Source organism: Muscardinus avellanarius (assembly GCF_963383645.1).
Source record: "Muscardinus avellanarius genome assembly, chromosome: 10".
NCBI classification, from domain to species: Eukaryota; Metazoa; Chordata; class Mammalia; order Rodentia; family Gliridae; genus Muscardinus; species Muscardinus avellanarius.
The window spans coordinates 109755732-109781336 of record NC_137796.1 but is presented as its reverse complement, the minus strand read 5'-3'; the positions used below and the strand labels follow the sequence as shown (position 1 = coordinate 109781336).

The 25605-nt window shown below is 53.7% G+C and overlaps 1 protein-coding gene across 1 annotated transcript in view; it reads left to right on the top strand.

Annotated features, from left to right (window-relative positions):
* Window positions 1-25605, top strand: part of LOC308268863 (uncharacterized protein C16orf96) — a gene marked incomplete at both ends in the record, with an annotated part of 39973 nt that overhangs the window by 5882 nt on the left and 8486 nt on the right. The window contains 17 exons of the mRNA XM_080703966.1: window positions 2166-2270; window positions 2482-2561; window positions 2660-2710; window positions 3724-3790; window positions 3990-4079; window positions 4150-4381; window positions 4479-4847; window positions 4901-5698; window positions 6754-6839; window positions 7810-7920; window positions 12826-12897; window positions 15907-15981; window positions 17209-17373; window positions 21116-21234; window positions 21562-21624; window positions 24170-24262; window positions 25324-25501. Of these exons, the coding sequence (XP_080560092.1) occupies window positions 2166-2270; window positions 2482-2561; window positions 2660-2710; window positions 3724-3790; window positions 3990-4079; window positions 4150-4381; window positions 4479-4847; window positions 4901-5698; window positions 6754-6839; window positions 7810-7920; window positions 12826-12897; window positions 15907-15981; window positions 17209-17373; window positions 21116-21234; window positions 21562-21624; window positions 24170-24262; window positions 25324-25501 (2754 nt within the window). The remainder of the gene's footprint in view (window positions 1-2165; window positions 2271-2481; window positions 2562-2659; window positions 2711-3723; window positions 3791-3989; window positions 4080-4149; window positions 4382-4478; window positions 4848-4900; window positions 5699-6753; window positions 6840-7809; window positions 7921-12825; window positions 12898-15906; window positions 15982-17208; window positions 17374-21115; window positions 21235-21561; window positions 21625-24169; window positions 24263-25323; window positions 25502-25605) is intronic.

Here is a 25605-nt window from a genome sequence, read left to right as displayed (position 1 = left end):
CGTGGTGGCGCACACTTGTAATCCCAGCATTTGAGAGGCTGAGACAGGAGGATTGCGGTTCATAAACAGCTTCAGCTATCTAGTTAGGGCTTTTGCAACTCAGTGAGACCCTGTTTCAAAATAAAGAGTAAAAAATCGGGCTGGGGATGTTAGTTCAAAGGTAGAATGCCCCTGGGTTCCATCCCCAGTACCCTTCCCCCAAGGAAAAGAAAAGAAAAGAAAAGAAAAGAAAAGAAAAGAAAAGAAAAGAAAAGGGTCTGGGGATATAGCTCAGAATGTAGAATGCCCCTGGATTCAATCCTCAGAAAAAAAGGCTTCCAATCGGGTGTGGTGGTGCACACCTGTAATCCCAGCTACTCTGGAAGCTGAGGCAGGAGAATTGCAAGTCAAATGCCAGCCTAGGCAACTTAGCAAGATCCTGTCTCATAATAAAAAATAAAAGCAGGGTGTGGTAACACACGCTTGTAATCTCCGCATTCGGGAGGCTAAGAAGGAGGATCGCGGTTTGGGGCCAGCCTCAGCTACTTAGGGAGGCCCTCTGCAACTCAGTGAGACCCTATTTCAAAGTAAAGAATAAAAAATAGAGGCTGGGCATGGTGGCACACACTTGTAATCCCAGCATTTGGGAGGCAGAGACCGGAAGATTGCAGACAGCCTCAGCTACTTAGTGAGGCCCTCTGCAACTCAGTGAGACCCAGTTTCAAAATAAAGAATAAAAAAAACAGGGCAGGGGGTGTAGCTCAGAGGTAGAATGCTCCTGGGTTCCATCCCAGACCTGCAAAAATAAATAAATAAATTAAAATTAAAATTAAAATAAAAAATTAGGGCTGGGAGTGTAGCTCAGAGGCAGAATGCCCCTGGGTTCCATCCCCAGTACCACAAAAAATAAAAAGGGCTGGAGTTATAACTCAGTGTTACAGGGCCCCTGGGTTCAACCCCCAGTACTACAAAACAAAACCCCCACCAAAAAAACAGACAAAAGCCGCCGGGCTCTCATCTGAGCCAGCCAACCTCTAGCTGGAGACAGGGAACCCAGCACATGAGTTCTGCCTGTGCACCAGCTCCCCCTAGTGAGACTTTCCAGAATTGCAGATTCCCAGGCTGCTCCAGGATCCCCAGATTCTGCAAGTTAGGGGTAAGGCTGCCTCTCAAAGTCTCTGTCCTCTTAGTTGGAGGCCTGAGTGTTCTTATCTGTGATGATAACCCCTGGCATCCCACATCGCACGAGAATTTGAAGAATGATGCCAGCTGTTTTTATTAGGATTGTTCTGAAGCCCGGCATGCTTGTGCAAAATACAAGTACCTCCCAGTACTTGGGAGGCTGAGACAAGAGGATCACAGGTTTGCGGCCAGCCTCAGCAACTTAGTGAGACCCTGTTTCAAAACAAAGAATTAAAAATTGGAAGCTGGGCGTAGTGGCACATGCTTGTAATCCCAGTACTTGAGAGGCTGAGACAGGAGGATCACACAAGTTCAAAGCCAGCCTCAGCTACTTAGTGAGGCTCTCAGCCTCCTGTTTCCAAATAAAATATAACATAGGTCTCGGAGTGTAGCTTGGAGGTAGCCCCTGGGTTTCATCCCCAGTACCCCCCCCCCAAAAAAAAAATTGGAGCCGGGCGTGGTGGCACACACTTGTAATCCCAGCATTTGGGAGGCTGAGACAGGAGCATCCAGGTTCTCAGACAGCATAAGCTACTTGGTGAGGCCCTTTGCAACTCAGTGAGACCCTGTTTCAAAATAAAGAATAAAAAATAGGGCTGGGGTGTAGCTTGGAGGTCAATGCCCGTGGGTTCCATCCCCAGTACCGGGCAGGGGGGGGACCCAGCCCTGCTCTGATCCTCGGAGGGCTCCCACACAGGCACGCCTCCTCCCTCAGCCATCTTCCTAGCTGACATGCATCGTGCAGGGACAGGTACGAGATGCTTTGTGAGGAACAGCTCCTGGCATCCAGGTATCCAGGTCTACTCAGACTCGCAGGTGCCTCTTTCCCGCCCAGGCTGCCCGGGGCTCGGAGCACTGTGTGGAGTGGCCTGCTGGTCTCAGTACCTTCTGGCCTCGGCCACGGGGCGGCCAAGATGGCGCCGGGGGCAGTGGCTGTGACCATACAGGCTCTTCACCCCACGTATGGTCTGCCCGCCTTCATCCCTGCCCTCTCCCCTCCGCAGTCCATGAAGACCCTGCAGGATTTGCTCAGTGATCTGTACACACTCAGGGTCACCGTGGAAACGCTAAAGAAGGACGTGGAAGGGTTGAAGGAGATGTTTGTAAAGGTAACCCCGCCCTGCACGCCACAGGCCTGCAGCCTGGCCCCTACCCCAGACGGCTTCTCCACAATCCTGGCAACTCTAGGCCCCACACTGCGCCCGCTACGCAGCCAGAGAACACCGTCCCCTCTCGTAGAAGGCTCTGTCCATGATGAAGGGCTAAACTTCCCAGGCACACGTGCGGATAAGCCTTCCGCAGCCCCCACCCCGCCATCAGTGCCAGCAGGTTCAGGTCCCTGGCATAGCTGGGAAGGATACGGGCTCTCGAAGTGTCCACATCGGAGAGGCAGAGCTGGTGTGAGGCCGGCTCTCTGCAGCCCTGGCCAGCATCGTGGCTGGCGTTTGGCCCCCGCGCCAGGGAGGGCGATTTGACGTCAGCCCTGGTTGCCGGTCAGTGTGTCCTTCACCTTCCTCCTCGGCCTGGCAGCTCCTCTCTCCATGGGAAGGTGCCTCCAGGAGCCACGTGAAACTGTAAAGGACTCCTGGCCAAGTGCTTGAGAGACAATGCCTCTGTGGCCCACCTGTTGGACATTCTATTTTTATTTTTACTTTTTGGCGGTATTGGGGATGAAACCTAGGGACATTCTACCTCTGAGCCCTATTTTTTATTCTTTACTTTTAAATGGTCTCACTGAGTTGCTGAGGGCCTCACTAAGTAGCTGAGGCTGGCTGTGAACTGCAGTCCTCCTATTTCAGCCTCCCCAATGCTGGGATTACAAGCGTGTGCCACCACACCTGGCTCTGGATATTCTTTTTTTATTTTTACTTTTTGCAGTACTAGGGATGGAACCCAGGAGCATTTGACCTCTAAGCTATACCTCCAGCCCTATTTTTTATTCTTTATTTTGAAACAGGGTCTCACTGAGTTGCAGAGGGCCTCACTAAGTAGCCTAGGCTGTCCATGAACTGCAACCCACCTCTTTCCCAAATGCTAGGATTACAAGTGTGCACCACCATGCCCTGCTTTTCTGGAGGTTGCGTGTGTGTGTGTGTGTGTGTGTGTGTGTGTGTGTGTGGTACTGGGGGTGGAACCCAGAGGCTTTCTACCTCCGGGCTATACTCCCAGACCTATTTTATACTTTATTTGGAAACAGGGTCTCACTAAGTTGCTGAGAGCCTCACTCAGTAGCTGAGGCTGGCTTCGAACCTGCGCGATCCTCCTGTCTCGGCCTCCCAAGCGCGGGGATGACAAGCGTGCGCCACCACGCCCGGCTTCTGGAGGTTCTTAATGTGCTGTGTCCCGCTTGAGGATCGAGAAGTCCTGCAGTATAAATCCAGTGAATGCTTCTTAGCCCAGCAATTCCCAAAGGGACCTCGCCCCAGCTCCCTTCTCCTTCGCTGGAAAACTCTTCCTTCTCCAGCTCTTGGGCATCTAGCACTGTGGGAAACAGTGGGGCCAGGGCTAGAACCTGGGCCCCAGCCCCCAGCCTCAGGTCATTTGACAGATACGCCCGGAAAGACTGGAGCTTTTCTCTGATGACTTGAAGACACAGAGCCGGAAGATGGGCGCTCTGCAGCGGGAGGTGGTGAGCGGGGCCGCCCCCCCACCCCCTGGGCCCTGGGGCAGAGGGGTGGGAGCAGAACCCACTCCAGGAAGGAGTGTCAATGTGGAGGGCAGTGTGGACAGCTTTCCATCCAAGAGCAGGGGCATGCCGTGGGGACAGTGATCCACGGACGGCTCCGTGCCGGGGGCCCACACCTCCAATCCCCCACCACTTCCCACAGATGTCTCTCCAGAAAAAAGTTCACAACATACCCAAATCTGACGAAATGGTGCTGTGGAGTGGTCTCCACGAGGCCATGTTCACGCCGCCGGTGAGTAGAGGGGCAGGAGGTGGGGGGTATGGAGGGTCCGGCTCAGCGTACTAAGCCACCTCTTCCACAGGAAGCTTCTTCATTAGAGCAGGGCCTGTCCCAGCAGGGACAGTCCGCAGACCAGCCCCAAGAGACCGCCCCGGCCCAGACCGAGTCCCGCCAGGCAGTGGGTCCTGGCCACAGCGTGGAGCCCCCTGCGGGCACCCAGCTCTTGCAGACCATCTGGCACAGCAAAGTCTTTGAACTCCAACCAGAGGATGCACCTGCCCAGGCACATCTGTTTAGCAGTGCCCAGGTGCCAGGCCAGCCTCAGGACCTCACACTGGTGCCTGGGTCTGAGCCTGGGCCTGCCCCTGGGCCTGCACCTGAGCCTGAGTTTGGGCCTGAACCTTCTCCTAGGCCTGAGCCTGGGCCTGAACCTTCCTCCAGGCCTGCCCCTGCTCCTGCCCTTTCTCCAGCCCCCGGGCCTGCCCCTGCCCCTTTGCCAACCCCTGGGCCTGCCCCTGCCCCTGCCCCTGCCCCTTTGCCAACCCCTGGGCCTGCCCCTGCCCCTGCCCCTGCCCCTTGGCCAGCCCCTTGGCCAGCCCCTGGGCCTGCCCCTGCCCCTGCCCCTTGGCCAGTCCCTGGACCTGCTCCTCCCCCTTGGCCAATGCCTGGACCCGCTCCTGGGCATGGATTCATGCCAGGAGCTTGGCCTGTGCCTGGACCTGGATTTGTCCCAGGAACTTGGCCCTTGCCACCAGAAAGCCGGCCTGGACCCAGAGACTGGCCTGTGGTTCCCCCTCCACCTCAATGGGACACGGACTTTGAGCCCGGCACAGGCCCGACAGGACCCCGGCACACCTTCCAGTCCCTGCTCTCCAGCGCCCCGCCGCCGGCCCAGGATCCCGCCTCGGCCTGGCCTCGGCCATCACACTTACGGCCCCGCAAGACCAAGACCCGCCAGCTCCCAGTTCTAGAGGAAAAGGTGGATGAAAAACTTGCCTCCTCCCCGCGCCAGGAAGCAGCCCCCCAAGAAGAAGCGCCTGCGGCCCGGGAAGCAGCCCCTAAGAGTCGCAGGAGCGCCCTGCAGCGGATGAAGACCACTGTCGCCATTGCCGCCCGTGCCGCCGTGGCCTATGCCGCTGCCGCCACCACAGCTGCTCGGGCGGCCAAGGCTGCAGCCCAAGCCATCCAGGAGGCCCCCGCCACCAAAATGGCCACCAAGGCCACCGTGGAGGCCGCAGCTGGGCCCCTGGGTGCCTATGCAGATAGTCTGGGCGCAGGGTCTTCCCGCGGTGCTTATACAGACCCCCAGGCCCCAGGGCCTTCCCAAGGGGCCACCACTGGGGCCAAGGTCCCCGGGGCTACTGGTTTAATCCCCTCTGACGAGAGTGAGGATCTGGAAGAAGATCAGTCTTTGGACTATGACCTTTCTTTGTTCCCGCCCTACTACCCCTCCCCCGCAAGCCTGTCGAAGGCCATGCTGGCTGCCAGGCATGCTTCCAGCCCCGAGGAGAAGAAGGCGGCCGTGAAGTACTCCATGGGGCACCTTGCTCAAATCCCCGCCAAGCAGGTCACCCTGAAGGAGGAGTTTGCCCAGCTCTCATCCAACCTGCAGCAGCGCCTGACCTACCTAGGTAGGCCTGGCCCGGCCCTGCGAAGGAGGCTCGAGCCCTTCCTGCAGCCCGCTGTCTCTTTGAGGCTCTCCCGGGGGGAAAAAAAATTCACACCCAACCTGTTAGCCACGCAGCCCTTTGCCTGAAATATTAATCTCTTGTCTATTTTTACCAAGAATGGACAGTGAGAGCTGGGCGTGATGGCACACACTTGTAATCCAGCATTTGGGAGGCTGAGACCAGAGGATCGCAAAGCCTCAGCTATTTAGTGAGGCCCTTTGCAACTTCCTGAGATCTTGTCTCAAATAATAAAGAATAGGGTAGGAAGCCAGGCATGGTGGCAAATGATTGTAAACCCAGCATTCAGGAGGCTGAGACCAGTGGATCGCAGTTTGCAGACAGCCTCAGCTACTTAGTGAAGCCCTCTGTAGCTTAGTGAGATCCTGTTTCAAAATAAAGAATAAAAATAGGGCGGGGGGTGTAGCTCACAGGTAAAATGCCCCTGGGTTCCATCCCCAGACCCACCAAAAAAAAAATAGGGTAGGGGGGTGTAGCTCAGAGGTTGAATGTCCCTGGGTTTCAGCCCCAACCCCACAAAAATATAAATAAATAAAAATAAAGAATACAAAAACAGGGCTGAGAGTGTAGCTCGGAGGTAGAATGCCCATGGGTTCCATACCCAGTACAGGAAAAAAAAAAAAAAAAAAAAAAAGTGGCTACTAGAAAATCTAATGCAAGGCCGGGCGTGGTGGCGCACGCTTGTAATCCCGGCTCTTGGGAGGCTGAGACAGGAGGATCACATGGGTTCGAAGCCAGCCTCAGCTACTTAGTGAGGCTCTCAGCAACTTAGTGAGACCCTGTTTCCAAATAAAATAGAAAATAGGTCTGGGAGTATAGCCCGGAGGTAGGAGGCCTCTGGGTTCCACCCCAGTACCACCAAAAAAAAAAAAAAAAAAAAAAAAAAGAAAATCTAATGCAAGCTCCAACTCTGTCTGGGCTCAGGGCAGCCTTAGCTGGGGGGGCGGGGACTGGCGCTTCCTGGGCCCTGACAGCCACGCCCTCTTTCTTGCGTTCAGCCAATTCCGGAGGCTCCTCCAAGCTTTCCACGGTAGTGGACGTCCTGCAGGAAAAGATCAGCAACCTCCAGAAATCCAGGCAAAAGGTCAGTGTCCCTGTGAGGAGCCAGGGGCCACCCCAGCCCTGCAGCCTCCCGGTGGAGCACTGTTCTTGGAGCAGCCAGGAGGCATGCCCACCAGGAAGGCACAGGCAGCTGGCAGCTGCAGCCCTGAAACACCAGGCAGCCGATGGGTTGGCAGCGGGGTGGCATCTCAGGTGGCCATCAGGAGGGTGGCTTGGAGCCTGGTGTGGTGGTGCATGCTTGTAATCCCCATGCTTGGGAGGCTGAGACAGGAGGATCACAGGTTCGAAGCCAGCCTCAGCTACTCAGTGAGGCCCTCTGCAATTTAGACCCTGTTTCAAAATAAAGAATAAGCCAGGCGTGGTGGCGCACACTTGTAATCCCAGCATTCGGGAGGCTGAGACGGGAGGATCTCAGTTCACAGACAGCCTTAGCAACTTAGTGAGGCCCTCCGCAACTCAGTGAGACCCTGTTTCAAAATAAAGAATAAAAACTAGGGCTGGCGGTGTTGCTCAGAGGTAGACTGCCCCTGGATCAATTCCCAAAATCACAAAAAATTAAAGTAAAATTTTAGCTGGGCGTGATGGCGCACCCTTGTAATCCTAGCATTTGGGAGGCTGAGACAGGAGGGTTATGATTTGCAGACAGCCTCGGTTCCTTAGTGAGGACCTCTGCAACTTAGTGAGACCCTGTTTCAAAATAAAGAATTAAAAATAGAGCAGGGAGTGTAGCTGGAAGGTCGAATGTTCCATCTCCATATCCCCCCCCCCAAAAAAAAGAGAATAAAAAAAGATAGGGCTGGGGTTGCAGCTTGGAGGGAGAATGCCCCTGGGTTCCATCCCCAGTACCGCAAAAAAAAAAAAAAAAAGAATACAAACTCGGGCTGGGGGTGTAGCTTGGAGCACCCCGGTCAGGCTCTTCTTGGCCGCAGACCCCTTCCAGCCATGGCAACCTCAGGTGCGGGGCCTCACACACCTCTGTCTCCCTTGTTTAGGAGGAGGAACTTGAGAGGATTTGGGGCCGCCAAATAGAGACGATGAAGAATCACTACATAGTGTTGGACAGGGTGGTGGAAAAGCTCCAGATCCGCCTAGACGAGTACAAGGTGCGGAGGTCTGGGCCCCGAAGGGTGGGAGGGGAGGGGCTTGCTCATCGGGGTCTCTGATCCTCCCCAAAGTATTTTTTTTTTTTAGGTACTGGGGCTGGAACCCAGAGACATTTTACCTCTGAGCTACACCCCAACCCTATTTATTTATTTATTTTAATTTTTTGGTGATACTGGGGTTCCTGGAAACCCTTCTACCTCCGGGCTACACTCCCAGACCTATTATATATATTATATATATATATTTATTTATTTATTTATTTTTTTAAACAGGGTCTCTTAAGCCAGTGCGGCTGGCTTCAAACCTGCGCGATCCTCCTGTCTCTGCCTCCTAAGTGCAGGGATTACAAGCGTGCGCCACCACGCCCGGCCCAACCCTATTTATTTTGAAACAGGGTCTCACTGAGTTGCAAAGGGCCTCACTAAATACCTGAGGCTGTCCAAGAACTGCGATCCTCTTGTCTCAGCCTCCGCAACGCTTGGATTACAAGTGTGCGCTAGTTTCCCCCAAAGGTTCTGCAGAAGGGGGATGCACTGTTGGCCAGCTGGAAGCCAGAGGATACTTTACTGTGTGTAAATTACACTTAAGCCGGGTATGATGGTGCACACCTGTAATCCCAGTACTTGGGAGGCTGAGGCAGGAGGATCACACATTTGAGGCCAGGCTGTGCAGTTTAGCAAGATCCTGTTTTGAAATAAAGATTTCTGGGTCCAGGCCTCTGGCCCCGACCCTGGGTGGGTGGGCAGGTGCTGGCAGAGCACCCTCCGGTGACCCCCTTTCTACCCGGAAGGACCCTGTGGTCCGGGCCTCTTGCCCCGACCCAGGGCGGGTGGGCAGGTGCTGGCGGGGCACCCCTAGGCGACCCCCTCCCCACCCAGAAGGACCCTTTGGTCCGGGCCTCTGGCCCCGACCCTGGGCAGGTGGGCAGGCGCTGGTGGGGCACCCCTAGGCGACCCCCTTTCCACACGGATGGACCCTGTAAAAAAGGAAAGGAAAATATCGGAGAGGGGTCAAGGAGGCCGTGGCGGATGCCAGGATACTGGAGATGCAGACAAAACTTCATTCCAAATGAACTGGAATTATTGGAAAAATTCCCCGCTAAGGAGAACTGCTTCTTCTCCACATTGTTAAGAATCTTGGACATCACCTGTAAGGAGAGAGAGTTTAGTGGAGACCAAGGAGAAAGGCGGTACTGAAAGCGGGCTCCGCGTTGGCGGTGGAGACTTGTATTCAGGAGAAGCAGAAATCGGATCCTACCAACCTTATTTTATTTTATTTTTTTTTGGAGAAATTACACCAAAGGTCGAATGCTACCATCGCGCATGCTTAGGAACACTGGACAACATTCAGAGTGGAAAAAGAGCTTGGGAAAGATTTGAAATGGTGGAGGCAGTGGCAATGGCAGTGGCCAGTACTTAGGGGAGGCAGAGATCTGATACATTACACCTGGAACCTTTGAAGTAATGACCCCAGAAGCAGAATGCTACCACCACGCACCCTCGAGAACGTGGGACAAATGGTTGGGCGAAGAGGGTGCTCGGATTAGAGCCTGCTGAGGGGTTAGGCCGGCGACGAACACAGCAAAGCTGGGATTGGAGCCTGTCGTGAGGCAAGGCTGGTGTTGGAGCCTCCGAGGCCGGGATTGGAGCCTGCCGAGTGGTTATGCTGGTGCTGGGGCCAGGGAAGCCGGGATAGGATCATGCTGTGAGGCAAGGCCAGTGCTGGGGCCTTCGAGGCCGGGATCGGAGCCTGCCGAGGGCTTAGGCTGGTGCTGGGGCCAACAAGGCCGGGATTGGAGCCTGCCGTAAGGCAAGGCCGGTACTGGGGTCTCCGAGGCCGGAATCGGAGCCTGCTGAGGGGTTAGGCCAGTGCAGGGACCAGCGGCCGGCATCGGAGCCTTCCGTGAGGCAAGGTCGCTATTTAGGCCTCCGAGGCTGGGATCAGAGCCTGCCGAGGGGTTAGGCCGATGCCGGGACCAGCAGCTGGCATCAGAGCCTTCCGTGAAGCAAGGACGCTACTGAGGCCTCCGAGGCCTGGATCACAGCCTGCCGAGGGGTTAGGCCAATGCCGGGGCCATCAACCAGCATTGGAGCCTGCCGTGAGGAAGGCCGGTGCTGGGGCCTCCAAGGCCGGGATCAGAGCCAGCTGAGGGGTTAGACCAGTGTCGGGGCCAGCGAGACCAGAATGGGGGCCTCCCATGAGGCAAGGCCGCTGCTTGAGCCAACGAGATCTGATCAGTCCACTGGGTAGCCAGGCCACAACTGGGGTCGTCAAGAGTGGGATCGGTATTTGCAACACGGCATGCACAGAGAAATATCGCAGAAAATTAAAACCAGATGCTTCAAGCCGGGCGTGGTGGCACACGCTTGTAATCCCCATGCTTGGGAGGCAGAAACAGGAGGATCGCGCAGGTTCGAAGCCAGCCCCATGCGCTGGCTTAGGAGACCCTGTTTCCAAATAAAAATGTAAAAATAGGTCTGGGAGTGTAGCCCGGAGGTACAAGGGCTTCCAGGAACCCCAGTACCACCAAAAAAAAAAAAAAAAAAAAAAAAAAAAAAACCAGATGCTTCCCCTAATCAGCAATAACTAGGAGGAAAGGGGCAACAGGAAGAGGTTGAGCTATAGAAAGGGCCCTATAGTGAAGCAATTAAGGTGACCAATCAGAGGGTATGGAATAGGGGAGGATGGAGCCTCTTTAAAAAGCAGGAGGTACATAAACAAATGTATCAAAGTTAATCACCAAACAAGCATGGGATGGAGGGAGGGGGAGGGAATGGGATGGGGGCTGGATGAGGGCTGATTGGATGATGTGTGCTTGTATATCCTCTCAAGTCTTCTATTCCAATGTGATGTATGATTACAATGCACCAATAAAAATAAATTAAAAAAAAAAGATTTCTGGACCAGGCATGGTGACGCATACCTGTAATCCCAGTATTTTAGAGGCTAAAACAGGAGGATCATGGGTTTGAGGACAGCCTCAGCAACTTAGTGAGACCCTGTTTCAAAATAAAAAATAAACCTGGTGTGGTAGTGCATGCTTGTAATCTGAGCATTCGGGAGGCAGAGACTGGAGGATTGTGGTTCACAGACAGCCTCAGCTACTTAGTGAGGCCCTTTGCAACTCAGTGAGACCTGGAACCTTTGAAGTAATTGTTTCAAAAAATAAAAAGACTGCAAGGCATGGCAGCGCACGCTTGTAATCCCTGCACTTGGGAGGCTGAGACAGGAAGATCGCACAGGTTCAAAGCCAGCCTCAGCTACTTAGTGAGGCTCTCATCAGCTTAGTGAGACCCTGTTTCTAAATAAAGTATAAAATAGGGCTGGGAGTATAGCCCAGAGGTAGAAAGCCTCTGGGTTCCACCCCCAGTACCACCAAAAATATAAATAAATAAATAAATAAATAAATAATAAAAAAATAAAAAGACTAGCCAGGTGTGGTGGCACATGCTTGTAATCTCAGCATTTGGGAGGCTGAGACAGGAGGATCACGCAGGTTCAAAGCCAGTCTGGCTTAAGAGACCCTGTTCCAAATTAAAAAAAAAAAAAAAAAAAAAATATATATATATATATATATATATATATATATAAATAAATAGGTCTGCCGGGCATGGTGGCGCACACTTGTAATACCCACGCTTGGGAGGCAGAGACAGGAGGATCGTGCAGGTTCGAAGCCAGCCGCGCATGCTAGCTTAGGAGACCCTGTTTCCAAATAAAAATGTTAAAATAGGTCTGGGAGTGTAGCCCGGAGGTAGAAGGGCTTCCAGGAACCCCAGTACCACCAAAAAAAAAAAAAAAAAAGAATAGGTCTGGGAGTGTAGCCCGGAGGTAAAAGGGTTTCCAGGGACCCCAGTACCACCAATAAATAAATTAATAAATAAATAAATTAATTAAATAAAAATAAAAATAGGGCAGGGGCAGTACCTATGGAGGTACAATGGCCTTGAGTCCCTTCTCTAGTACCGCAAAATAAATAAATAATTGAGTAAAATAAAATTGTGCTGGGGGTGTAGCCCTGAGGTAGAATGCCCCTGGGTTCCATCCTCAGTACAGCAAAAAAAAAAAAAAAAAAAAAAAAAAAAAAAAAAAAAATTTAAAATAGAGCTGGGGTATAGCTCAGAGGTAAACGGCCTCTGGGTTTGATCCCCAGTGCCAATAAATAAGTGAATAAGCGTGGGAGAAGGACTGCTTCATCAGCTCAGGGTCGCAGGGTCCTTGGCTTACAGGGCAGAAACGAATTTCAACACGTGCCAGTCAGAGAAATAGGCAGAGGTTTATTTAGGGAAGTAGAAAATACATACTCAGCCGGGCGTGGTGGTGCCCACTTGTAATCCCCACGCTTGGGAGGCTGAGACAGGAGGATCGCGCAGGTTCAAAGCCAGCCTCAGCTACTTAGTGAGGCTCTCAGCAACTTAGTGAGACCCTGTTTCCAAATAAAATATAAAATGGATCTGGGAGTATAGCCCAGAGGTAGAAAGCCTCTGGGTTCCACCCCCAGTACCACCAAAAATAAATAAATAAATAAATAAATAAATAAAAATAAAGAATAAAAAATAAGGCTGGGGATATTGCTCGGAAGCAGAATGTCCCTGAGTTCCAACCCCAGTACTGGGGAAAAAAAAAAATCCCAGTACCAAGAAAGAAGAAAAAGAAAAAGAGGAGCCACAAATGGAGACCAAAGCGCAGGTGGCCCAGAACCCCAGGATCCCACAGAACCCTGAGGAGGACTTGGATCATGCTCCAGGCACAGGGTAGGGTGAGAGCTGAAAGCTCCCACATCCCAGCAGGCACATTTCCCTGTGCAGTAATCAAGTCGAGAGACACATCCCCGCAACTCGCTGAATTTCGTGGGCTCCATCCGCTGCCATCTGGCGCCAGTCCCTCCACGGAACTGCTGCCAGCCCGTGCTGTCGGCCGTGTCCATGAAGCCGCACGAGCGGGTGGCCGTTGCCCACACAGCCATGGGTGTCCACGTGAAACCAGCTCCAAGTCCTCCGGCCACACTGCAGACTTGACCCAAGCGTATGTCGTCCATGCCCCAGGGCCTGCCAGAGACCAGAAGGCTGGCTGGCCGGCCGGCAGAAGAGGCTCACAGGCGCTAGAGAGAGATTCGCCTGTCCCAGCTGAGCAGCCTGTTATCCTCAGTCGCTACCAGAGAACAGCTTGCAGTAGCTCAGCCGCACAAGTGCCCTTCAATCCGTGTTGTCCCCTCCCGCACCTAGCGGGATTGGCCTGGGCGAACAACAGGATATTGCCGAAGTGAGGGTGCGTGGCTTCAGAGTGTGATCCCAAGATAAACTGCAGCCCCTGCCTTGCCCTCTCAGACGGCTTGCTCCGGGGTAGCCAGAAGCTGTGTTTTGAGGACCCTCAGGCATCCCTGGGGGACATATGAGCTGTAGGAGTTCCGGGGACAGCTGGGAGTTCTTCCACCACCACCCACACGCTCCCCAGCCTGTTGGCTGGCTGGTCCCAGAAGCACTGGCTAAACCAGGCACACTGGTGCACGCCTGTAATCCCAATGCTTGGGAGGCTGAGACAGGAGGGTTGCAGGTTCATGGTCAGCCTCAGCTACTTAGTGAGACTCTTTGCAACTTAGTGAGACCCTGTTTCCAAGTAAAAATAAAATATGTCTGCAGAGTAACTCAGAGGTAGAATGCCGCTGGGTTCCATCCCCAGTACCCCCCACACATAAAAGAACTACCTGGCTACACCAAGAGAAATTGAGCCGGGCATGGTGGCAGGTTCAAGGCCAAACTCAGCAACATAGCAAAACCTTCAGGAAACTAACAAGACCCTGCTTCAAAATAAAATATAAAAATAGAGCTGTGGAGCCGAGTGTGGTGGCACACACCTATAAATCTCAGTGTGGGAGGCTGAGACAGGAGGATGACATTTTTGTGGCCAGCTGCACCAATTTAGTGAGGCGCTCCATAACTTAGACCTTGTGTGCAAGAAATAAATAAAAATAAAAAATAAGAAGGAGGCCGGGCGTGGTGGCGCCCGCTTGTAATCCCCGCGCTTGGGAGGCGGAGACAGGAGGATGGCGCAGGTTTGAAGCCAGCGCTCTGGCTTAAGAGACCCTGTTTCCAAATAAAAATATAAAATAGGTCTGGGAGTGTAGCCCGGAGATAGAAGGGTTTCCAGGAACCCCAGTACCACATAATGATGATGATGATGATGATGTTGATGATGATGGAGGAGGAGGAGGAAGAAGAGGAGAAGAAGAAGAAGAAGAAGAAGAAGAAGGAGGAGGAGGAGGAGGAGGAGGAGGAGGAGGAGGAGGAGAGAAGAAGGAGGAGGAGGAGGAGGAGGAGGAGGAGGAGGAGGAGGAGGAGGAGGAGGAGAGAAGAAGGAGGAGGAGGAGGAGGAGGAGGAGGAGGAGGAGGAGAGAAGAAGGAGGAGGAGGAGGAAGAGGAGAAGAAGAAGAAGAAGAAGAAGAAGAAGAAGAAGAAGGAGAAGGAGAAGGAGAAGGAGAAGAAGAAGAAGAAGAAGAAGAAGAAGAAGAAGAAGAAGAAGAAGAAGAAGAAGAAGAAAGGGGGGGCTAAGGTGTAGCTCACAAATAGATGCCCATGGGCTAAATCCTCAGCACCAAAACAAAACTTGTAGAAGACAGCAAAAGAAAGACTTAGAGAAAAATGTACAGCAGTAAACGCTTAGGATTAAGGAAGAAAGACATATTTATCAAGAGTGATTGAGACTAACGCAGACTGACCTTCTGGGGCTGAGGGCAGCGTAGTCGCCCCCAAAGCTAGGACTGCTTGGTACACAGCAGGCTAGAGTCCTGCAGGAAGGACTGAGTGGGGACGAGTGTCGGCAACTCACGCTGCACACAGGACTCCGCTAGCCGACAGCGCAACGGGAGTCAGCGCAACGGGGGTCTAGGTGCAGAGTCCTCCACCTGCAGCCCTGTGCGTGTGGTCGCCTGTGAACCACAGGCAATGTTGGAGACCCAGGCCGGCATGGATGTCATAGCTGCTTTCCTCAACTGCAGCATCAGTCCACCCAGGAGCCTTATGCTTCAATAGTGTGGTCCAGAGGGAAGACTTTGAGACTCCATCATGAGATCCAGCTCTGTCCTGTGTTTGTCCTGGGGTCCGCCTTCCTCTGTAGGACAGTTCCCATGATACCACCTCAAGGGGATAGTTTAGCTAGGTACAATAGTACACGCCTGTAATCCCAGAACTTGGGAGGCTGAGCAGGAAGATTGCAGGTTTGAGGCCAGTACATGTAACTCAGTGAAACCCTGTTTCAATAAAAAACAAGCTGAGAAGCCAGGCATGGTGGTGCACCCTTGTAATCCCAGCATTTGGGAGGCTGAGACCGGGAGATGGCAGTTCATGGCCATTCTCAGCTACTTAGTGAGGCCCTCCGCAACTCAGTGAAACCCTGTTTCAAAAAAAATAAAGAAAAAATACGGCAGGGGGTGTACCTCAGAGGTCAAATGTCCCTGGGTTCCATCCCCAGACCTAGAAAAAAAAAAAAAAACAAGCTGGGCATGGTGATACACACCTGTAATCCTAGTACTTGGGAGGCTGAGACAATCGGGAGAATCACAGAATCGCAGGTTCGAGGCTAGCCTCAACTTAATGAGGACTTTCACAACTTAATGAGATCCTGTTTCCCAATAAAAAATAAAATAAGGCCAAGGGTGTGGCTCAGATTTGGAATTCCCTTAGGTTCAATCCCAGTACCATAAATAAGATAAATTAAAAATAAGACAAATAGAAAGGGCTGGGGATGTAGCTCAGAGGTAGAACCCTCCTCTGTTTCAAGCGCTAGGACCACATACAAAAACAACAAAAAGACAGCTTATTCTGTATCTCACATTCCTTTCCTTCCATGCCAGGCACCTGGAGCTGGTGCCTTCTGACAGCCAGCTGGCCCCGCTGTTCCCTCCTAGCATTTAGCAAGGGAGGAGGCTGGGGTAGACTTCATCCTCAAGGCTGCGGGGATGGCTGACAGGCCTCTGCCTCTGTGCTTAGACCCTCCAGGCTCAGATCAAAAAACTGGAGCAGAACAAGGCAAATAAAAGCAAGATGGAGCAGGAGCTGAAGGAGGTGAGTGAGCAGAGACTCCGTGCCCCTGTCCTGAGCCTGCTTCTTTCACCCAGGAGCCCAGCCAGAGAGCCTTCCAGAACTCCCTCTGCCTTTATCAGACAGGCGGGCCAAGAAGGCTTAAAAGTCCTGTCCACTCCTGTTTTCAGTGATCAGAGCCATGCTCCATTACACAGACTAAAAAATCAGTTATCAAGCTGGACGTGGTGGCACCACTTGTAATTCCAGTACTTGGGAAGCTGAGACAGGAGGATCACAGGTTCAAAACCAGCCTCAAGAACTTAACAAGGCTCTCGGTAACCTAGTGAGACCCTGTTTCCAAATAGAACATTGGGATGGGGGTATAGCATGGGGATAGGATGCCTCTGGGTTCAATCACCAGGACCCCCCCCCCAAAAAAAAATCAGCTATCAGCCACAGCCAGGCATGGTGATGCAAGCCTATTATCCTAGTACTTGGAAGGCTGAGACAGGAAGCCAGCCTTATAAACTTAGTGAGACTCTCATCAGCAACTTAGCAAGACCCTGTTTCAAAATAAAAAGTAAGGCGCACACTTGTAATCCCAGCATTTGAGAGGCTGAGACAGGAAGACTGCACAGGTTCGAAGCCAGCCTCAGCTACTTAGTGAGGGCCTTTGCAACTCAGTGAGACCCTGTTTGAAAATAAAGAGTAAAAAAATAGGGCTTGGGGTGTCACTCGGAGGTAGAATGCCCCTGGTTCCAACCCAGTACCACTAAACAAACAAACAAACAAACAAACAAGCCAGGCGTGGTGGGCACGCTTGTAATCCCCGTGCTTGGGAGGTAGAGACAGGAGGATCGCACAGGTTCGAAGCCAGCCATGCACGCTGGCTTAGGAGACCCTCTTTCCAAATAAAAATGTAAAAATAGGTCTGAGAGTATAGCCTGGAGGTAGAAGGGCTTCCAGGAACCCCAGTACCACCAAAAATAAAAATAAATAAATAAATAAATAGTTAAATAGGCTATGGGTAAAATGTGACTCAGAGATAGAATGCCCCAGATTTTAATTCCCAGTACCCCCCCCAAAAAAAGATGTCAATTTCCCCATTACATTTTTCTTTGAGTCAAAGTAGAACCCAAGGTTGAGTGTGTAAGCCAACGCTAGACATCCTAGGTCCAGAACTGGAGAAAACAGAGCGGCGGATCAGACGTCTCCGGCTCCCCTGCTCCCCCCGGGCAGCCTGGTCCCCTGCGCTCCCTCTCTCCCTAGAAAGCTGACAAGAGCGCCCTGGTCACCAAGGCCAGCCGGATCGACCTGGAGACTGTAGTGACAGAAATGAACGAGATGATCCAGGGCATGCTCTTGAAGGTCGCCACCCACGAAGATGACCTGAAGAAGTCTGTGGAGCAAATTAAGAAGGAGCTCAGCACCAAGGTGAGGCCGCCTCAGCCACCGCCGGCTGAGCAACGGAGCGTGCTGGAGCCCAGCCACGATGGCGACAAGTGCTCCGTCTCCAGGAGGAAGAAGCAGCTCAGTTGGGTGGCTCAGGGTTGTCTCACGAGGCCACAGGGTGTCACTGGGCTGAATCCGAAAGCTCGACTAGGGCTGGAGGAGCCGCTTTAAAGATAGTGCCATAGCTGGGCAGGGTGGCACACTCTTATCTCAGCACTCAGGATCGCACAGGTGCGAAGCCAGCCTCAGCTACTTAGTGAGGCTCTCAGAGACTTGGTGAGACCCTGTTTCCAAATAAAATATAAAATAGGTCTGGGAGTATAGCCTGGAGGTAGAAAGGCTCTGGTTCTAACCCTAGTACCACCAAAAAAAAAAAAAAAAAAAGATGTTGCCATAGCCGGGCATGGTGGCACACTCTTGTAATCCCAGCATTCGGGAGGTTGAGACAGGAAGATCCAGGTTCAAGGACAGCCTCAGCTACTTAGGCCCTTCGCAACTCAGTGAGACCATTTGTATGTATGTATGTATGTATGTACGTATGTACGTATTTGGTGATACTGGGGGTGGAACCCAGAGGCTTTCTACCTCCAGGATATACTCCCAGACCTATTTTATATTTTATTTGGAAACAGGGTCTCACTAAGTAGCTGAGGCTGGCTTCGAACCTGTGCGATCCTCCTGTCTCAGCCTCACAAGTGCTGGGATTACGAGCATGTGCCACCACGCCCGGCGAGACCCTGTTTTAAAATAAAAAATAAAAAATAGGGCTGGGGTTGTTGCTCAGAGGTAGAGTGCCCCTGAGTTCCATCCCCAGTACTGCAAAAAAAAGAAAAAAAGATGGTGCCACCTCGTGTGCTGGCCCATGCCTGTAATCCCAGTACTCCAGAGGCTGAGACTGGACGATTGTAGGTTCAAGGCCAGTCTCAGCAATTTAGTGAGATCTTGTTTCAAAATAAAAAGACCTGGGGGTGTAGTTCAGAGGTAAAACACCCCTGGGTTCAATCTCAGCACCAAATAAACCAAAACCAAAGATGGTGCCCTCTCATGGGCATTGGCAAGAGCCTTCAGCGGAGCCAGGCGTGGAGGTGGGTGCTTGTAATCCAACCATTTGGGAGGCTAAGACAGGAGGATCAGAGTCCAAGGACAGCCTCAGCTACTTAGTAGGCCCTCTGCAACTCCGTTAGACCTGTTTCAAAATAAAGAATAAAAATTAGGGCTGGGTAGAGCAGCTCAGAGGTAGATTGCTTCTAGGCTCCATCCTCAGACTCCCCAAAAAACCTTCAGAGGGACCCCTCGGGGCTGCTTGAGTGGCCTCATGACATGGCGGCTACTTCCCAAAGTGGCCCAAGACAGCAAGCCAGTCTGCAGTGTCTTATGACTGGGCCGTGGGAGCTGCTCTCCACCACTGCTGTGATAGCCTACTGGTTGCACACAGGCTATTGGCTATTCAGTGTGCGAGGGACCACTCAAGGGCGTGGATTCCAAGAGCTATGGCTCGGGACCTACTTGGAGACTGACTGGCACGGCTCTCCAGGCAGGGAAGCAGAGGGATGGGGGTGGGCACTGCTGAGAGACCATGCGGCCATTCCTTTATCCTTCCATTGTTTACTGCTTCCGGAGGTGTGCCGGAGGTGTGCCAGGCCGGGGAGTGTCCCCAGAAGCTGGATCCTGTTTCTACCCTCAGGCATTAACAGAGACAGGAAGCCAGGCATGACTGCGCACACTTGTCATCCCAGCATGTGGGAGCCTGAGACAGGAGGATCGCGATTCGTGGACAGCCTCAGCTACTTAGTGAGGCCCTCTGCAACTCAGTGAGACCCTGTTTCAAAATAAAGAATAAAAGCCGGGCGTGGTGGCGCACGCTTGTAATCCCCGCGCTTGGGAGGCTGAGACAGGAGGATCGCACAGGTTCGAAGCCAGCCTCAGCTACCTAGTGAGGCTCTCAGCAACTTAGTAAGACCCTGTTTCCAAATAAAAAATATAAAATAAGGAGTATGGTCCAAAGGTAGAAAAGCCCCTGGGTTCTACCCCCCACTACCACACACACAAAAAAAGGAATAAAAAATTGGGCCGGGGGGTGGAGCTCATAGGTAGAATACCCCTGGGTTCCATCTCTAGTACTGCAAAAATTAATTAATTAATTAAATTTAAAAAAGCTGGGCATGGTGGCGCACGCTTGTAATCCCAGCATTTGGAAGGCTGAGACCGGAAGACCGTGGTTTGCAGACAGCCTCAGCTACTTAGTGAGGCCCTCCGCAACGCAGTGAGACCGGTTTCAAAATAAAGAATAAAAAATTGGGCAGGGGGTGTAGCCTGGAGGTCAAATGCCCCTGGGTTCCATCCCCAAACCCGCAAAAAATAAAAATAAAAAAACAAACAGACAAGGACCAGCCGTCCAACCAGCACAGGGCTGCGTGGCTGTGGCAACCAGAGCGTGTGGCACTGGAATCAGAGTCTCCCTGAGGCTTGGTTTTCTCATCTGCAAAATGGGAATTCATGCATTTATCAGCTACATCTTCTTTTTTTTTTTGGTGGTACTGGGGTTCCTGGAAGCCCTTCTACCTCCGGGCTACACTCCCAGACCTACTTTTACATTTTTATTTGGAAACAGGGTCTCCTAAGCCAGCGCGCGCGGCTGGCTTCGAACCTGTGCGATCCTCCTGTCTCTGCCTCCCAAGCGCGGGGATTACAAGCGTGCGCCACCACGCTCGGCTCTCAGCTACATCTTGATCCCAAGAGTCACTGGGCAAAAGCTGGGGGCAGAACAGCGTGGTCTACAGGAGACGAGCTTGTCAGAGAAAAGACACAAATGAACGCAAGGTCAACTCAGTGTCTCCAGTAACTCAGTGCCAGGGTGGGAGGAGGTAGGACCAAGAGATTATTCTAGATTCAAAGCTGCAGCGGCCCCAACGACCAAGTGCAACGCGCGGAAAGTGTGCTTGTTTCGTGGTCCAGTGAAACCCCTTCTGAAAATGGGCGGGAACCATGGCCGAGGTCATGGATCATTAATTGCATTTGATGCTGTCATGGAATTGTGATCAGGAGTGAAAGGATCCCCATGTTTTAGAAGTAGCTACTCAGAGCCAGGCACGGTGGCACACGCCTGTAATCGTAGGGCTTTTCTGGTGTTTGTGAAGCTAAGACAGGACAATCACAGATTTGAGGCCAGCCTCAGCAATTCGGTGGTTTAGGGATGAGGGCGTGTCTTTAGATTTAATCCCCAAAATACCAAAAAGAAAGAGAAGCAATGACATTCCGATATTCTGAGATGTCTTGAAAACAGTATGCAGCCGGGCATGGGGGTGCATGCTTGTCATCCCAGCATTCCCGGTGAGCACCACCACACTGGCTCAAATGTTCTAACATTGGTTGTGATGCTTGCTGAGTACACCCAAAGCCATGGCGTTGTGCGGGCCACGCACAGCCCCTCCACACCCTCGTGGAGTAGTGGAAGTCGCGCAGTTCACCACAGGCCCACGGCTGGGCGGTAGGTTTGGAAGCAGTAGCTGATGGTGGTGTTTTTGCCTTGGCTGCCGGGAAGCTCGCTCAGCAGCTCCCTTCCAGCAACAGCATCCACACGGAGTCATTCTCCCCTTCCTGGCCCACCTCGCTGTCTGCACCGGGCTCTGCTCGTGGTGTAAGCTGCGGGTTCCTGCAGAGGCTCTTAGGAAGGGCCGGGCTGAAGTAGCTCACTAGACGTCTTCTCTTCCCTGCGGCGGACCAGCTCGTGCACACCGATCTGGACGATCTGAAGAAGGAGACGGAAGAGATCTGGAAAGTGCTCAAGAGGCTGATGATGGCGACGCTGCGCTTCGACCCCGAGCGCGCGGCCGGCTTCAGGAAGTGCGCACAGAGGGCGGACAGGGGCGGCACGGGCTGGGTGGGCAGCTCTGCACCCTCTCGCTGGCTGCCCCAGGCCTTTCGCTGCAAGAGGAGCCCGAGGCCCAGGGAGGGAAGGGCCCCCGCAGGGCCACGCAGGAGGCGGCGCAGGCCCAGGGCGAGCCAGGGCCCTGGTGGGTGACTCGGTGGGTGACCCGCAAGCAGACGGTCAGCCCGGGGCTTGAGCGCTCCAGCCCTCGCACGCCCGCGAGCCCCGAGGAGGGTGGCCTTCCTTCGGGGAGGCGGGCGTGGGCGCCACCGCCGCTGAGCCAGCGCCACGCTGTCTTCCAGGAAGCTCTTCGAGAGGGTGAAGTGCGTCTCCTGCGACCGCCAGGTGGAGATGGTGACCGGCCCGTGAGTACCCGAGCACCACGCCAGGGGGCGCCCGCGGGGCCGTGCGCGCCACGTAGGCTGCGGCCGGGCTGCGGAGGCGCGGGGCCGGGTCCAAGGCGTGCGCGCCGCGCTCTGCACACCTAGGAGCGCCCTGCACACCAAGCGCGCTCTGCACACCAAGGACACGCTCTGCACACCAAGGGGCGCCCTGCACACCAAGCGAGCTCTGCACACCAAGCGAGCTCTGCACACCAAGGACATGCTCTGCACACCAAGCGCGCTCTGCACACCAAGCGAGCTCTGCACACCAAGCGAGCTCTGCACACCAAGCGCGCTCTGCACACCAAGGACATGCTCTGCACACCAAGCGAGCTCTGCACACCAAGGACATGCTCTGCACACCAAGCGCGCTCTGCACACCAAGCGAGCTCTGCACACCAAGCGCGCTCTGCACACCAAGCGCGCTCTGCACATCAAGCACGCTCTGCACACCAAGACACGCCCTGCACACCAAGCGTGCTCTGCACACCAAGCACGCTCTGCACACCAAGGACACGCCCTGCACACCAAGCGCGCTCTGCACACCAAGGGCGCGCTCTGCACACCAAGGACACGCTCTGCACACCAAGCGAGCTCTGCACACCAAGCGCGCTCTGCACACCAAGGGCGCGCTCTGCACACCAAGTGAGCTCTGCACACCAAGCGAGCTCTGCACACCAAGGGCGCGCCCTGCACACCAAGCGCGCTCTGCACACCAAGGGCGCGCTCTGCACACCAAGTGAGCTCTGCACACCAAGCGAGCTCTGCACACCAAGCGCGCTCTGCACACCAAGCACGCTCTGCACACCAAGGACACGCCCTGCATACCAAGCGCGCTCTGCACACCAAGGGCACGCTCTGCACACCAAGCGCGCGCCGACCTAGACGCCTACACTCGCATGCGTGGTTTTACAGGCTTCCGGCTAGACTCCCAAATACCCCAAGCATGGTCACATATGCGGTTCTACACGCAGACTCCTCTAGTCCCGCTTCCAAGTGGTTGGTGACTGGGAAGATCTTGGTTCCTTCGCCTACCTACCCTTTATAGTGCTGTATACTAGTTTCCCAGTCACCTCCAAGGGGGGAAGCCGGGCTTGGTGGCGCACGCTTGTAATCCCAGCATTTGGTAGGCTGAGACAGGAGGATCGGACCGTGGTTCACGGTCAGCCCCAGTTACTTAGCCAGGCCCTTTGTAACTCAGTGAAACCCTGTTTCAAAATAAAGAATAAAATATAGGGATGGGGGGTGTAGCTCCGAGTTAGAATGGGTTCCATCCCCAGTACCGGAAAAAAAAAAAAAAAAAAAAGAAGAAGAAGAGAAAGCTGGGTGAAGTAATCTCAGCACTTGGGAAGCTAAGACAGGAGGGTTACAGGTTTGAGGCCAGCCCCAGATGTAGAGAGGTCCTCAGCCACTTAGGCTCTGTTTTAAAGTAAAAGTAAAGAATAGGGCTACGCTGAGCACGGTGGCACACACCTGTAATCTCAGGACTTGGGAAGCCAGCCTCAGCAATTTAGTGAGGCTCTCATCAGCAACTTAGCAAGACCCTATTTTAACATAAAAAGTAAGCTAGGCGTGGTGGCGCACGCTTGTAATCTCACTACTTGGGAGGCTGAGACAGGAGGATCGCGCAGGTTCGAAGCCAGCCTCAGCTACTTGGTGAGCTACTCACGGAGCTGGTCCGTGGCAGGTGAGGCTCTCAGCAACTTAGTGAGACCCTGTTTCCAAATAAACATAAAGTAGGTCTGGGAGTGTAGCTTGAAGGTAGAAAGCCCCTGGGTTCCATCCCCCTACCAAAAAAAAAAAAAAAAAGGAAGAATAAAAAAATTGGGCTGAGCTGAGGGTGTAGCTCGAAGGTAGAATGCCCCTGGGTTCCATCCCCAGTGCCAAAGAAGAAAGAAAGAAAGAAAGAAAGAAAGAAAGAAAGAAAGAAAGAAAGAAAGAAAGAAAGAAAAAATAGGGCTGAGGGTGTAGCTCGGAGATAGAATGCCCCTGTGTTCCATCCCCAGTACTGCACAAAATAAAATAAAATAGGTCTGGGAGTGTAGCCCGAAGGTAGAAAACCTGTGGGTTCTATCCCCAGTACATGGCTTATATTTTGAAGTTTGAAACAGGTCTCACTACTTGCTGAGATTGTCTGTCCTTGAACCTGTGATCCTCCTGTCTCAGCCTCCCCCTACTAGGATTACAAGTGTGCACCACCATGCCCAGTTGGCTGTTACTCTTTTATAATTACTATGCTTTTATGATGTGTGCGTGTGCGCGTGCATGCTGGAAACGGAACCCAGGGCCTCAGGCGTGCTAGGACCCCTGGTCACACCCTGGCCCAGAACAACCGTTGCATGTGTCTTGCATCTGTGGCCAGGGTTCCTCAGTGCCCTGGCACAGTGGCCCTGGGCAGAGGACAGCTGGAGTTTGAGGGTAGGTGGACCCTGTTCTGCACCGTGTCCTCTGCTGGGAAGGCTTCCTGGAGGAGGAGGCAGTGTGCGTGTGCGTACCACAGCCATGGTCTTGCTCCTGTCCTCTGCAGAGAACTCATCACCATCCGGAAGTCCCACCAGCTGTCGCAGCTGCGGCCGGCCAGCGCTAACAGCTACGAGTACCTGCAGCGGCAACTCATGAGGTGAGCAGCCACCAGTGTGTGGGGAGCCCTGTTGCTGCAGAGAGCATCCTCCAGTGTCAGGAGCCAAAGAATGCCCTAGGGTGTTGACCACTGGCTGCCTGGGAGACCGACAGGGGACCACGGAGCAGAGGGGCCGTCCTTCCTGTCTTGTGGCCCAGAACTGTTCAGTGCTTCTCAATAGGAGGTCTCTCATTAAATCTCCCCAGCCCCAGCCTGTAATCCCAGCACTTGAGAGGCTGAGACAGGAGGATTACAGGTTGGAGGCCAGCCTCAGCAACTTAGCAAGATCCTAGCAATTTAGAAAGACCCCGTTTCAAAATATAATATTTTAAAAGGCAGGGGCATAGCTCAGAGAGAGGATGTCCCTGGATTCAATCCCTAGTACCAACTTCTCAGAAAAAACCCAAACAACAACAAAAAAACAGCTTCCAAGCCCCTGGGAGGCGGGATTGACACGCTGTCCCTGAAGGAGAAGTAACGTGTGGCCCAGAGGAGCCCCGCGAGCCCCTGGGCCCCCCGGGAAACCTGGCCTTGTTGAGTTCTCCCAGCTTCCTTTGTGGCGTGGTGGTCCATGGTCACCCACTTCTCAGCTGGAGACAGCTGAGGCTCGGGGAGCTTGTGTGACTGCCCGAGGTCCCCGCTACAAAGCGCCAAAGCCGACATCCAAAGCGGTGGCTTCCCCACCCCCACCTGCACCTGGCTGGCTTCCTGGGCCCCCAATCCTGACATCCTCCGGGTCCTCCTGGCAGCCTCAGGAACGTCCTGCCAGCGTGGGGGGACGCGCAGCTGTGTGTTAAGCGGGGCCACATGAAGGGAGGGACCAGGGCTCATGCTGGCCCCCAGCCCTCCGTGCCTGACCCACCCGAGCTAAGGACCCAAGCGCGCACAGTGGGCAAGCCAGACCGGGGCTCCGGGCATGGCAGTCAGGTTGGGGAAGGTAGGGCTCCGTTTACTTCCTTCCTCCACTTCAGCTGTGGCCTGGCCCCGCTGGGCACCTACTCTGGGCTGGACCCTGGGGCAGCGGGGTCTCTGGGCGGCTGCTGACCCACTGCCCTACACAGGGAGCGGCAGCGGCTGCACTCCCAAGGACTTGGGGTCCAAGAGGATGGCCTGGACGCCCTGGGCTTCCAACAGGACTGGGGCGACGGTCCCGGAAATGACGCCACCTCCAAGTTCGAGTCAGGCCAGCTGTCAACACTCTACCCCTACGGGGACCCCGAAGTGATAGACTATGATACCGTGAGTCTGGCCATGGCCTCCTGCGTGGAGGTGGAGGTCTTAAGCCCGGCCCCGGTGGGGACCGGGCCCCAAGACCTGAGTGCCTGGCCCCAGGATGCCGTGCT